General features: G+C 39.5%; 1 protein-coding gene across 1 annotated transcript in view; it reads right to left on the bottom strand.

The window, feature by feature from the left end:
* The window catches only part of kcnt1 (potassium sodium-activated channel subfamily T member 1), a 63,602-nt gene extending 53,019 nt beyond the window's left edge, over window positions 1-10,583 (bottom strand). The window contains exon 1 of the mRNA XM_022765167.1: window positions 10,475-10,583. Coding sequence (XP_022620888.1) covers window positions 10,475-10,506 — 32 coding nt within the window. The 5' untranslated portion in view covers window positions 10,507-10,583. The remainder of the gene's footprint in view (window positions 1-10,474) is intronic.
* Between the last annotated feature and the right edge of the window lie 1,725 nt (window positions 10,584-12,308).

Raw genomic sequence — 12,308 nt, 5'->3', positions numbered from 1 at the left:
CGATAAATTACTGATATGACCTGATACTTCCTGTTGCTTCAGCCTCACCCCTTTTTGAATCACCACATCTCAGCAGCTTCGGCATCACTAAAGAGTCTCACTGTCCGCCAAAGTGAATGCAGTAAAATCCTGACACTCAAACTATCACACCGGGTGACACTGTGGTATAAACGTTCTCATGATCAGTGACTCAGCGGCATGCACAGTTACAGCACTTGACATGTTGGTGTTTTCAGCAGCCATTTCACCAATATTAGCTTTGGATGTTGTCTGGAAATTCTTTCACCTCTGCTTACATGATTAATGTGTCAAGCCCTGATCTCACACACTGACAGAGTGAAGACCAGTGTGCACATTCAGTCAAAAAGACAGATAATACACCAGGAATAAGTTGATAAAACACAAGAACACGCTGCCTTTTCACCATTTATTGTGGTATGATTTAATGTGACAAAAATCTAGGATGGGCTAATTCCTCTTTGCCACAACAACTGTTGAAAAGGTAGCCACAAATGGATGTTATTCCCAGATATCAGATCATTACCACAACAATCATTGTCCACTTTTATGATAATGGAAATACGACCTCTAAACACAAACAAGGCATTACATCTATGTCCACATAAAGTCTATGTAAAATTCAAAGTGAACAGTGCTTTGGTGCTCGCAGAAATTTCCCCAATCAGTCCTGTGTACAGTTAACCATTGCAGACACAATCCATGCCATGCAAGCATGATGCTGCCAGGGACTTACTGGGCATTGGTTGAGTCCATACTGTACTCCTCCTGATACCTGGACGCAGCACACATGGACACAGATAGGCACAGATTAGGAAAGAGTGTGGTTGAGATCACAGGAAAGGGAAGGAAAGGTTGAGCCACTCAGGATACCACTGCAGTTTATTTGCATTCACTTGCATCTTGAGTCAGAACGCAACCATTCTATAACCTTGAGGGAGAATCAGAACAGTTTGTGCAGCAAGAAGGCCCAAGCTGCTACCTCATACCATGTTAGCTAGTTCACATTTCATTTGGAGTATCACTCAAACCTAGAACGAAGATTCTCCGTTATCCAGGTCACTGTCATCCAAGAAAAGTTGACTTAAGGGCAACTAGACAGGTGTTTCACTTCTCATCCAAAAGTATCAAGTATCAACAACCAAGTCCAGTTTCCCTTGACTCAACTTCTCTTGGATACTCTATACATTGGTTAAATTCATTGGGATTGTCTCAGGAAATTGCATCATATCCTGTATTTGAGCAGCTGCTTCTTACTGCACAGTCATGGCCTACTGTCAAGACTTTTCCACCAAGGTTTCACCTTCAAACTCCATATGCAAGTAAATAGAAACATTTACAGCTGAAATTGACAGTATTTGAGCTTGAAAGGAAATACAAAATGTATTTCAGAGCTTGTAATACACAGGGCACATGCAAGGTGAAGACTATACTGTACATTAACTTTTTTTTTTTTTTTAAATGACTGACTTAAGAACAGATGGGACACTTAATGCAAACCACAGGGGATCAGTGGACACACCCTCTTGGTCAGTCTCAGAGGTCGTTATATTGAGATGACCAGGGAGAAAAGGGAAGTGTGTAACACTGAAGGACAATGACAGACAGAGAGAGACATACTCAGATATTGACTTTAATGACAGATGGACAATTCTGATGGGTTAGTGGTCAAAGGTTAAACACACAGCCTGATTTGATGCAGAAAAAACGGATTTGTGCACATTATGGCTATGACCTCCTTGGGAAACCATTGACTGAGGCTTATAATATTTTTTTGTACTCTACATCATGTAAATTCAATCTGTGACAGAGAATCAATAACAACATGTATTTCTTTCAAATTTCTCTCTTTCTACTCTCTCTATTTTTACACATGTTCATTCCAAATATATAAAATTGCTAATTAACATCAACCCAGTAATTACACAGGCACAGGTAACACAGCACAAAGTGGACCTCTTGGCTAAGTCAGAAGTCTACAAAGCCACAGTAACATTAATTATGGCTGCCTTCCCTTTAGGTACTTCAGTTCAAGGATCCTGGTATTGAGCATGTTTACTCTCTGGTATTGTTTACCGAGACACACCGATAAAATTGAGCAATAATTTGTGTTATTAGATACAAGTTTGTCCTTTCCTGCAATGGCAAGTCAAATAAGCTTTAAAAAAAGGTTAACAGAACACAACAGAAAGAAAAGTTAATTTATCCCCTGACAGAAAAGGAGTAGAAAGTAATAAATAAGATGCATGAGCGGAATAGACCTCAGAGCTTTTGTATCAACAGTTCATTTTGCTTACTATCCTCCAGAAAATATCTGCTACCTTATTCTGTACTCAACAAATTTAGTTCTGATACAGTAAAGGTTACTGATTTTGATTGATGTTGATGTTAATAGTCCATTCAATTGCAAATTGATTCTTATAGAATTAAAAATCTGTGGTTGGTTTGGTTTCATTTTAATGATATACTCAAGTTTGAAAATGTTAATACCCTCAACAGGGTTTTAGAATTAGTTGCCATTAAACTCAAGGACAGCAATACCAACAAGACACGCAAGACACGCTCTGATTGAACAGTAGAATGAACGTATAATTTATTTTAAAAAATCCTGAATATACTTGATAAGCAAGACCATATATAATGATGTCCCAAATACACTTAGTGCATTTACTGTATAGCCAATTAGTTTTAATCCAGTTTTGATTGTTTAAGAGGTTTTGCTTCATTTCCATTTCATATATATTATCTGCAGTCATAGTAAAAACACATGGCACATTGAGATCCTCGCCTTTCAATATCAAGCAACATATACAACACAAGATATGCTGAAAAAGATTGTGAACTGAATTATTAATTAATTCAGTATGATGTCTGTAGTTTTTTTGTACTGTTCTTACAATTCAGAAATGTGTTTTGCTATACTATTATGCTACTAAGTCTAGTGAGTAACCTTCAAGGTCAGGCCCAAAGCACATCTAAAAATATTGCAGCATAAGTGGATGGATAAAAATATAAATTAGGTTGATATCTCTTTGATCGTTATAAAGGATCAAAGCCTGTCTATTGGTCAAAAGTGCAAAAATAAGAAAAGCTGAAGGAATTTGTGTAAAAAAGGTCATTATTTGACAATACAGGCTGTATAGCTCGAAAGATTGACAACAACAAGGAACATCATCATCCCTCTTATGTCTTTCAAATGGACCAATGGAGTGTCCATTAAACCCAGGAAGTAGTTAGCTCACAAGACACGAGCTACACCTTTCCAGTAATTAATCAATACCCTTTCATCTGTAAGCATTACCAGAAAGTTACAGCATTCTATTGTAACCTTCTAGTAATGTTACCAGAACAATCACCAAACACATTGCATGAAAGAGTTTCACATCTTTAAAACTCAGAATCAATTCAATATTCACTTCATTTCATTTTAGTTTGAACATGTTGTAGTGCATATAAAAAGAGAGATAAAAACGCTGAAATTTTTTTCTAATAATAGTAAAGTTGAACTGCTTTGACAGATACACAACAGACTGATGCAGTTTGATTCACTTGGTGTCAACTGGCCCTAATAAAATTTAGTTTGTAAGTAAAATGAAGTAATTATGAAATGATTAGTCTGCTTATCAGGTACACTGTGCACAACAACATCAAACTCATCTCCTCTGTTGTTGTCTCACTGTACATTTGGTGGCTATTTGACAACACTTTAATGAGCAATAAAGTTATTATCTGGCTTCTAAGAGCTTCAGCAGTGTAGAGGCTGATAAACAGAAGCTCCCTTAGCCTCCATTAGCTTACAACTTATACACTATAGCACTCGGTCTCTCTCTTCCTCTGTCTTTTTAATATAAATCTAAGAAATTGTATCCCGATGGTCATGCAAGTCAGCAGTGTGATGCCCTTGAAGTCTTACACTAATTATGATACAACATACAACAAAGAAGAAAATTGAATCTCACCTCCGGGATCACAAGCATGAGCCGATCCACTAAGAGAACAAGTGCAAAATGACCAGCACTTTCCCAGTATGCTTTCAATTTCATTCCCTGAGAACTGCCTCAAGCACTGACTGACTGATACAAAGTGGGAGGGCCTCACACACATACACTATCTCTGCACCAATTTCAAGGGCAAACGGGATTTGTAGTTTTCAGTCCATTTACCTGCCCCCAAAAGCTTGTCAACATTTCCCCGTATACTACGATTCCCAAACTTTTCCCTCACATGCCACAGAGGCAGCTCAAGTTCCCCTGTCCAAAAATATGACTAAGTTGGCTCTAGCATAGTAACTTAACACCTGGTTAAGAAGAAAGTCTAACCACAGTTTTCCCACTACAAAATAACAAGATTCTGTGCTTTAGCTTAATTATTCTGACCATAAACTACATGCTAAAGTACTGATCTGTACATACAAGTGGAGGAGACAAACTCATCAACACCTATGCACTTATTGTTATATACTATCCTCACAAAAAATACCCATTTCTGACTGGCTGGCAGGTGTCCTATAAAATTTTGTCATAGATCACCTCGGAGCAACAGTACCTCTGTATTGTGCTACATCACCAGTTACAGAAACTCTACACCCAACCAGGTGTTAAAATAAATACAAGTAAGGAAAAAAAACAAGTGGAAAAATATAGATCATGATTTAAAAAAAAAACTCTGGCTGTGGTACAAGCGCTAGAGAAAATAATGGACTTCCTCATCATCCATTATTTTCATATATCAGGATCCGGACACCTCATCATGCATTAGTGCTTATAGCTAGTACTGGAATGGCCCTGCAACAGATATTACTATAGCTTTTCTCATATAAATTTTGCTTGGATGATATGTGTTCAACTTTACAGATAGTTGGCACTCTGTGGCACAAATGAAGGAATCTATTCTGCACTGAACAGCTCCATTTTATATGTGATTATTTTAACAGTCTCTCAATAGAATTTCCAGAAATATGACTATATCATGATACATATTGATAGAAAAGAGGCTCACGGTGTTGTGTTGATGCTGTAAGCACATGAAGGCAACTGATTGTTGGTGAGTACAGTACAAGAGATTCATCAATAAAATTATGGCCTCAGTGTTAACAGCACTCTAAAGAGCTCTCTACCAGACATATTATCAGATTGTTGTCCTCCCTTCCATTGCAATCAGCTTTCGAAGGTCTGTGATAGTGCTACTCTGCTGCACTCTGCGTAGCCGAAAGCAGTGAGCTTTTTCTAGAGCACGACTCCGATTCAGTTCAGTAGACATTGAAAGCTGTTTGTATGAGCTACCTTTGCTCAAATTGTCCCACATCCTCACGTTCTTCAAGCCTTCTAATTGATTCTCTGCTAACTGATGCTCTTAAGAAGCTGGATCGATGATTTGGCCTATGCATGTATGTACATACACGCTTGTTATGTACAACACACAGCCAAACACACAGAGTATCTCAGACAGTGTTGCAGAGACTTAATTAAAAGCCACTTGCATGCTTTCAGATGTATCCTCCTGATATCCAAGGTCTTATCAAAAGTTCATTTTGTTTAGGTGAGCGCATAGCAACTAGGGAACTTGTTATTTTCGAGCTTCAACTCTCAAGTCAACTGCTGAGAGATTTCCTCTTCCTGGTTTAATGAACAATAATGATGGACAACATGTGATTTACCCCAAGGACCACATTAAAACCCTTCATTAAACCTCGGGTGCTCAAATTTAAATTAAAGCGTAATTGTTCTGTGAAAGCAGGGCGCTATAAATAAACAGTAAGAAAAAAGGGAGGACAAATGTTTCTACCATCATTTACAATCATAGCTCAATTGAGCAGCAATGAATTTGAAAAAAATGTAAAGTAATCTGATAGGAAACTGAGAAACAAATAATTGGCAACAATATTCTTTCCAACTGTCATACATTGTGAGAACGTACTAATGTGCATGAGAAAAAGATGGAAGAGAAAGAATAAGGGCAGCATCCTACTATAAAGAGAATATAAAAAAGTTAAAATTATAAACAAGCAGAGAGGAGGTTTGGAAAATAACATCCTGTTAGTTGACTTCATTGAGCTGCTTCTTTTATTACATATATCGACACTAATCTAGTATTAGTTGAAACAGTGTACATGCCCATTACTTTCCTGCTATTTCCCTAACGCCCCCCTCATTATCAATCAATTTAAATGTCAATTAAAGGAAAACGGAAAAAAGTCAAAGCATCGGTCAAACTGTGGACAACGTACACAGCCAGTATCTAAGTGAGTAGCTTTGATTTTGGGGAGGAATTGCTGACAGAAACAATAGAATGCATTAGTGATTTAGACTGACGGACATGTTTGCTCTTTAGAAGGCTCAGTATGCGGTAAAAAGTTTATGCTGTATATCAGTCAATCTTATATTCTGCTTTTTCTCAAGTTGCTCTGTTGGCCTATATCCAGCAAAAAAAAAATAAATCATTCTAGGCAATATACTAATGTAGCCTTAACGAGAATATGGTATACAGCTCCCACTCGGCTTGAAAAATTCTGATTTATGGCACACTAACAGGCCAAACCTAATGCCCATTTTCCAAGCAGATTTTTTCACAGAGAGGCAATGTGGTGGCGAGGCTGCAGGGTGCCAAAAATAAATCAGCGTGAATTTATCTGTTTTGACCATATCCTGTGTTTAAAAGATGGTCCACCCCTCTGTTCCTGAAGATCCTCCAAGTCCCATTTACTGTCTTCACCGTATTGGGATGTCAATACTGTAAAGAGAATCCTATATGCACAAACATTAAAGGGGATCCCCAGATGCTTTAAATTATGCAGAAATATATTCTTCAGAGGCTGTGTTGTAGCTACAATGGGCCAGATTATTGATTCTCTCGCTCCTCCCTCCACATCCGCTCATTCTCAACTCAAATGCTCGACACAAATCCCACGCTGATCGCATCTTACACCCTACAAAGCTCTCTGACTCCTGACTACATCCTGTCGTCCTGCAGGAGACATTCAGGGGCTGTGTAGACTTAAGATATAAAATATCAAGTTTTGTCCTTCCTGATAGAAAGTAATGTGACAGGAGGACAATCGAAGGCAAACATTTACTCATTCATTTTTAGATATAAGAGCTTCTTCCCGAGGGTGGCAAATGGTGGACGGTGGTCCTAGTCTGGTTACCCAGGGCAACTGGCCAACTCATGGTTTCACAGCTTCAGCCATTCGCAGATATTGTGTATTTGATCCCAATACAAACAGGCACTTCAATAAAGCCACAGTCAATATTGTTCAATTTCTCAAAACTGATTGGAAGTCTATATTCTCTTCCTCCAGCCTGTTCAGACCAGTTTGCCAGCTTTTTTAAGTCTAAGATTTTGGTCGCTCTAAGAGTTCTGCAGTCATCACTACAACCACCTGGAGTACACCCAGCAACACCACGAGCTTCATCATCTCCACCATCGCACGTCATAGCTCATGCTCATTATTCACTGTCAGTGTCACTAATATTTAATATCATTGCAGCTGCAGCCATGTCACTGCTGTCTTTGCCCCTTTTATCATTATTTAATCTAATGTCAGCATCATCCATATACTCTGTTTTCATAGCCACTGTTTGAGTTTGTGCAGATTGTATGCTAAAGTTTACTATAATTATGATTATTAATGATATCTATCAATACTATTTGCTGGCATTACTACTTTTATCAGTAGGAGCACTACAGTTGCCATTACATTACTATTGCTGTTTCTGCCACTACTATCACTATTATTAATATTGCTATCATTGCACGTTCTTGTTCTTTTCCTCTGTGCTCTCTCTTGCTCTCTCTCTCTCCCCCAACCCAACTGGTCGAGGCAGATGGCCACCCACCCCAAGTCCGATTCTGCTTGAGGTTTCTGCCTCTTAAAAGGAAGTTTTTCCTCGCCATTGTTGCCTAGCGCTTTCTCTTGGTGGGAATTGTTGGGTCTTTGTAAATTATATTATAAAGAGAAGGTCTAAACCTGCTCTATTTGGAAAGTGCCTTGAGATAACTTATGTTGTGAATTGGCACTATACAAATAAAAATTGACTTGACTTTTGGAAGCATTATTTTTTTAATACATTTTGCCATTATCAGACAGTCGACATTGAAGAGGAAGATGGGAAACATGGGGTGAGAGGGGGATGACATGCAACACAAGTCCCTGGCTAGAATTGAACCATGGATAGACATTGTAACTGTAACCATTCATTTTTTGATAGCAGTGACAACCAGCTGCGCCATCCATGTAAACCTTTAAACCTCTCTCCATCATCGCTGTGATTACATTTATCATTATTAGTAGAATTTAGTGTTTTGTTATTTGCTCTATAAATCATGCTCACCATATACACCCTGCACATCCATCCATAGATCCTACTGGTTGACAGAAACCACATTGTTCGGTCATGAAAAGCTTAAACCTAATTCCTCTTCAGGACTGACATGAAGATCAAAGTCAGCAGTTGAGTATAGATAACTCAATATCATCTTTACTGGAGTCATCATCATTTCTTGCATCCTTAGCTGAACAGCTTCAGTGTTTGCAATTCTTGTTAGCGTAATGAAAACACTGAGCACATCGCTCCGAGCTAAGCTGTCATTTCCAACAAAGATCATTATAATCAAAAACATCAGAAGGTTTAGCAGGAAGAACAACAACATTTGAGAAGTGCAAACTTTGCAAACTTAATAGGTGCTGGAGATGAAAGACATAGTTCAAAATGGGTGAACACGGCAAACCATCGGCACTGCAAAGTTCACATTCATTAGCAAAAAGTGCAGAAATAAACACAATGCATTTCCTTGAGGGGGTAATTATAAAACAAAAAGAAAAAACAAATGGAAATATGTCTTCCTGAGTTAATGTCATCTCAAGCTTCAAACCCTGTGCAAAGAATTCCTGACCCATCTTTAAGGCCAATCCTCATGCATTCTTTGGACATGGGATAACACTGCCAACTCCGTAACACACCATGACATCCTTCCAGGTCTGTCATACAAAATACAGCAGCTGAGCTAGAGACATTTTTGCTCCAAGGGAAAGCTTTGCAGTGTATGTATTGAGTTTACTGGAGTTGTTTCAGTTGACTGAAAAACATTCAAAAGTACTGAAGTACTGGTGGACTTGCATCACTGAACATTTCTTAGTTGGTCTTTATTATTGATGGGAAATCATAGTTACTAGTGAAGGAGGGAGGGCTAGAGTTTTATTAATATTTGAAGAGATTTCACACAGTTCTGGTTCTGGCTTGAGTGATGTTCCAAAGAGTATTATACTGCAATTTTTGCATCACATATAATGATCTTTACCATTTTTGACAACACTACCATTCTTTATGGAATATATGTGTCTCTGTTTCAATGTTGTTTGTTGGGTTATCAAATGTCAAAAATAAAAATCACAGAAGTATTACGCAATAAATGCTATTGCAGATTTTCCATATTTCAGTAAACAGATTGCAGATTTCTGATCACAAACATACCCAGAGCTGTCAATGCCCTCAAGTTAATATCAACATCCAGGAGAAATATGTGCTGTAAATATTGTAGAGACAGAACACACTGCACCACCAGAACATTGGCTGTGCAGTGGTATCTGAAACACTGCCAAACAAGGACACACTCTCTTCTGCCAAACCAACCCCATATAACCTGCAGATAAGAGTGCCAATCTGAAGCTCTCAAGTTCTATTGTCTCTCTATGAAAAAAACATGTCTCTCTCAGTTGTTACAGGTTCAGCCCATTTCACACAAACCACAATCTAATTTGTCTACCAAATGGCAGGAGAGTGTCCTCACAGTGGAGGCTTTATGTAGAGAGCTGCAGACATGTGCTGAACATGTAGGTTTATCAAAATATGGAAGTAAGTCAACATAATCCCTCATGGTTTGCATTTTATTTCCGTCCATCAATCTGGTTGTATCGTATCAAAAATAACTTCACCCTTTCAAAGCAGTGTTATGGGATTTCTTCCTACCTTATAAAAACATCAGGATTCATAAAACTGTAATGGGAATGCAGCATGCACTGAATTATGTAATCACTATACACTGCAGCCATAAAATGAATCTCTGTGATGCTGAGAGAGAAATGATTGACGGCAGAAGCGTTTGCATTCATTCAGCTACAGTATCTGTCATGAAACTGACTCATAAATAGACGCACTGGTCGCGTTAATGTTCAACCCCAATAGGGAGAATATAGCATCCGGTTCGTAACGATTATGTCACTCACATTCCTATAAATTTCCGTGGGAAATATCATGGTACGGATGAATAGATTTAATGGTAATGGGATATTGATCGCGGCGTAACTTTTGCGTAAGGATAATTACGAGCCAAGTTAACCTACTAGGAAGACTTTATGCACCATGCGCTCGCAGCATCATGTTATAACGCAGATGCTGCATGTGTGCAAGCGAGCTGCATTCAGAAACATGCCACTTTGGTGCCGATCTGCGGCAGCTACCTTTGGCCGGCATCGCTCCCGAAAGAGCCCATGGTCCGGAGAGGGCTGGCGGGGTTGACCCAGGTGGGCTCTGGGGTTTTCTGTACATCGGTCTTGACGTCTGGGTCGATCTCCGAGGGCGAGGGCGTCAGCTTTGCACCTGCCATGGTTCTCCTGCCTCCCTAGAGTTACCTCCAGCAGAGAGCGGCCAATATGTTTCCTCCTCCTGGCGTCAGCACGGGCTCAGTCAGCGACCGACGCCGCCGGAAAACCGCATCCCCGTTTCACTGGTGCTGCACGAAGGCGGAGGGAGAGCGTCTCCCTCTCTGCCGCATCACGGGCTCCTCAGACACACTGAGGGCAGCATCGGCTTGTCTCCTGGTTATGGAGCACTCCTCCATCCCTGATGGAAATGTGATGTTCCCGTGCGTCTGTAAGATTCACACGTCGTCACGATGTAACGTCAATGGCTTGGCCAACCCAACGGGCTCCCAAACCATCTTACATAACTAACGTGGTCAAATAAAATGATCCTCATTCCCTTTGATCACAGAAACGTGCCAATCATTCACCTTCATCATGTCCATCAGTGCATCCTCTGATCTTCATTTCTAGAAGATGGTTTCTGAAGATTTAGCTGCTTCTGAAATCCCAAATTCTATTCTCATTAAAGCTTATTGATCTTAGTAATTGAAAGGCTGCTGAATGGAAGATGAAACCGTGCCAATCAAACAGTCCTCACTATCTAGAGATCTTCATTATTCAGCTTCTTTCAGCTGTTACTGCGGACAAAGGGCAAAGAATAATGACAAACCACAGATAAATGAGCAGGTGGCCTGGACAAACACTCCACAATCAGGCCGGTTTGCATGGAAACACACACACCTGGAGTACACCTTACAATAATATTAGAGTGTCAGTTAATTTCAAAAGGCCAGAAAGTTCTGATTTTTAGACATATCATTACAAGTTGGATTTTCTTTAATGGGTAGTCGTGTGTTGTTACAACAATACACTGATAATGAAAATTAATTATGTATCATTGAGTCATATAATGACATATTTCAAAGCTCCTTTACTGAGGAGATAGTGCACTTTTAAAAATCTGAGTCAATTTGCAACAAGTCAAAGCAGAGATACACACTGACACATGCAGAAAATTGTATAAAATTCAACATATAAACATGTGTTTTGAGTTGATCTAGTTTGTGACTTTGAGGAGTTTGTTTCAGAGCTCGCAGACCCACAAAGCAAACACAAAATGTTGTCTAGATTTAAAGGACAGCCACGCTGTGACAAAGTGTCCTTCACTTTGACTTATTCATTGTCATGGAGAATTGAGCTTACCACAGCACACATTAGCCAAAGAGCAGGGAAAGGTCCTGCACATGGGACCAGACTGCCACAGCACTAACACCACAGTCAGTTAGACTTTCAGTGATATTCATTATCCATGGTCCATTTGTTTTCTCATCTATCCGACTTACATGCGTTTGGACTGAAACGTAGAATAAACTGGAGCACCTTAATGAAACATGAACATCACAGAGGCGGAATCGTGAACAACACCTCCCTGTGTGAGGGAAGAGCGTGAAACTACTGAGCCACTGTGCCTCCCACATTTGCTGTAACACCAAGAAGTCAGAAGTTCACAAGCATTTAAGAACTTTATGATAATTACTGAATTGTGACCTGAGGTGGGGGAGGGGCATGTTACTAGCCTAGCAGGTGATTTTAACATTATCAGCCTGGACGCTGGTTGTACAGCCGTTCAGGTACACAAGGCAGGAGACGATGAATGGAGTTTTCCCTGTGACCTTGTTCAGACTTGGCATTAACATCCGTCTCAGGTGAT

The sequence above is a fragment of the Seriola dumerili genome, unplaced genomic scaffold (genome assembly GCF_002260705.1).
Source record: "Seriola dumerili isolate Sdu_G_001 unplaced genomic scaffold, Sdu_1.0 BDQW01000668.1, whole genome shotgun sequence".
Lineage (NCBI taxonomy): Eukaryota > Metazoa > Chordata > Actinopteri > Carangiformes > Carangidae > Seriola > Seriola dumerili.
Note: the sequence above shows the minus strand (reverse complement) of the source record. Positions and strands in the feature narration are given on the sequence as shown.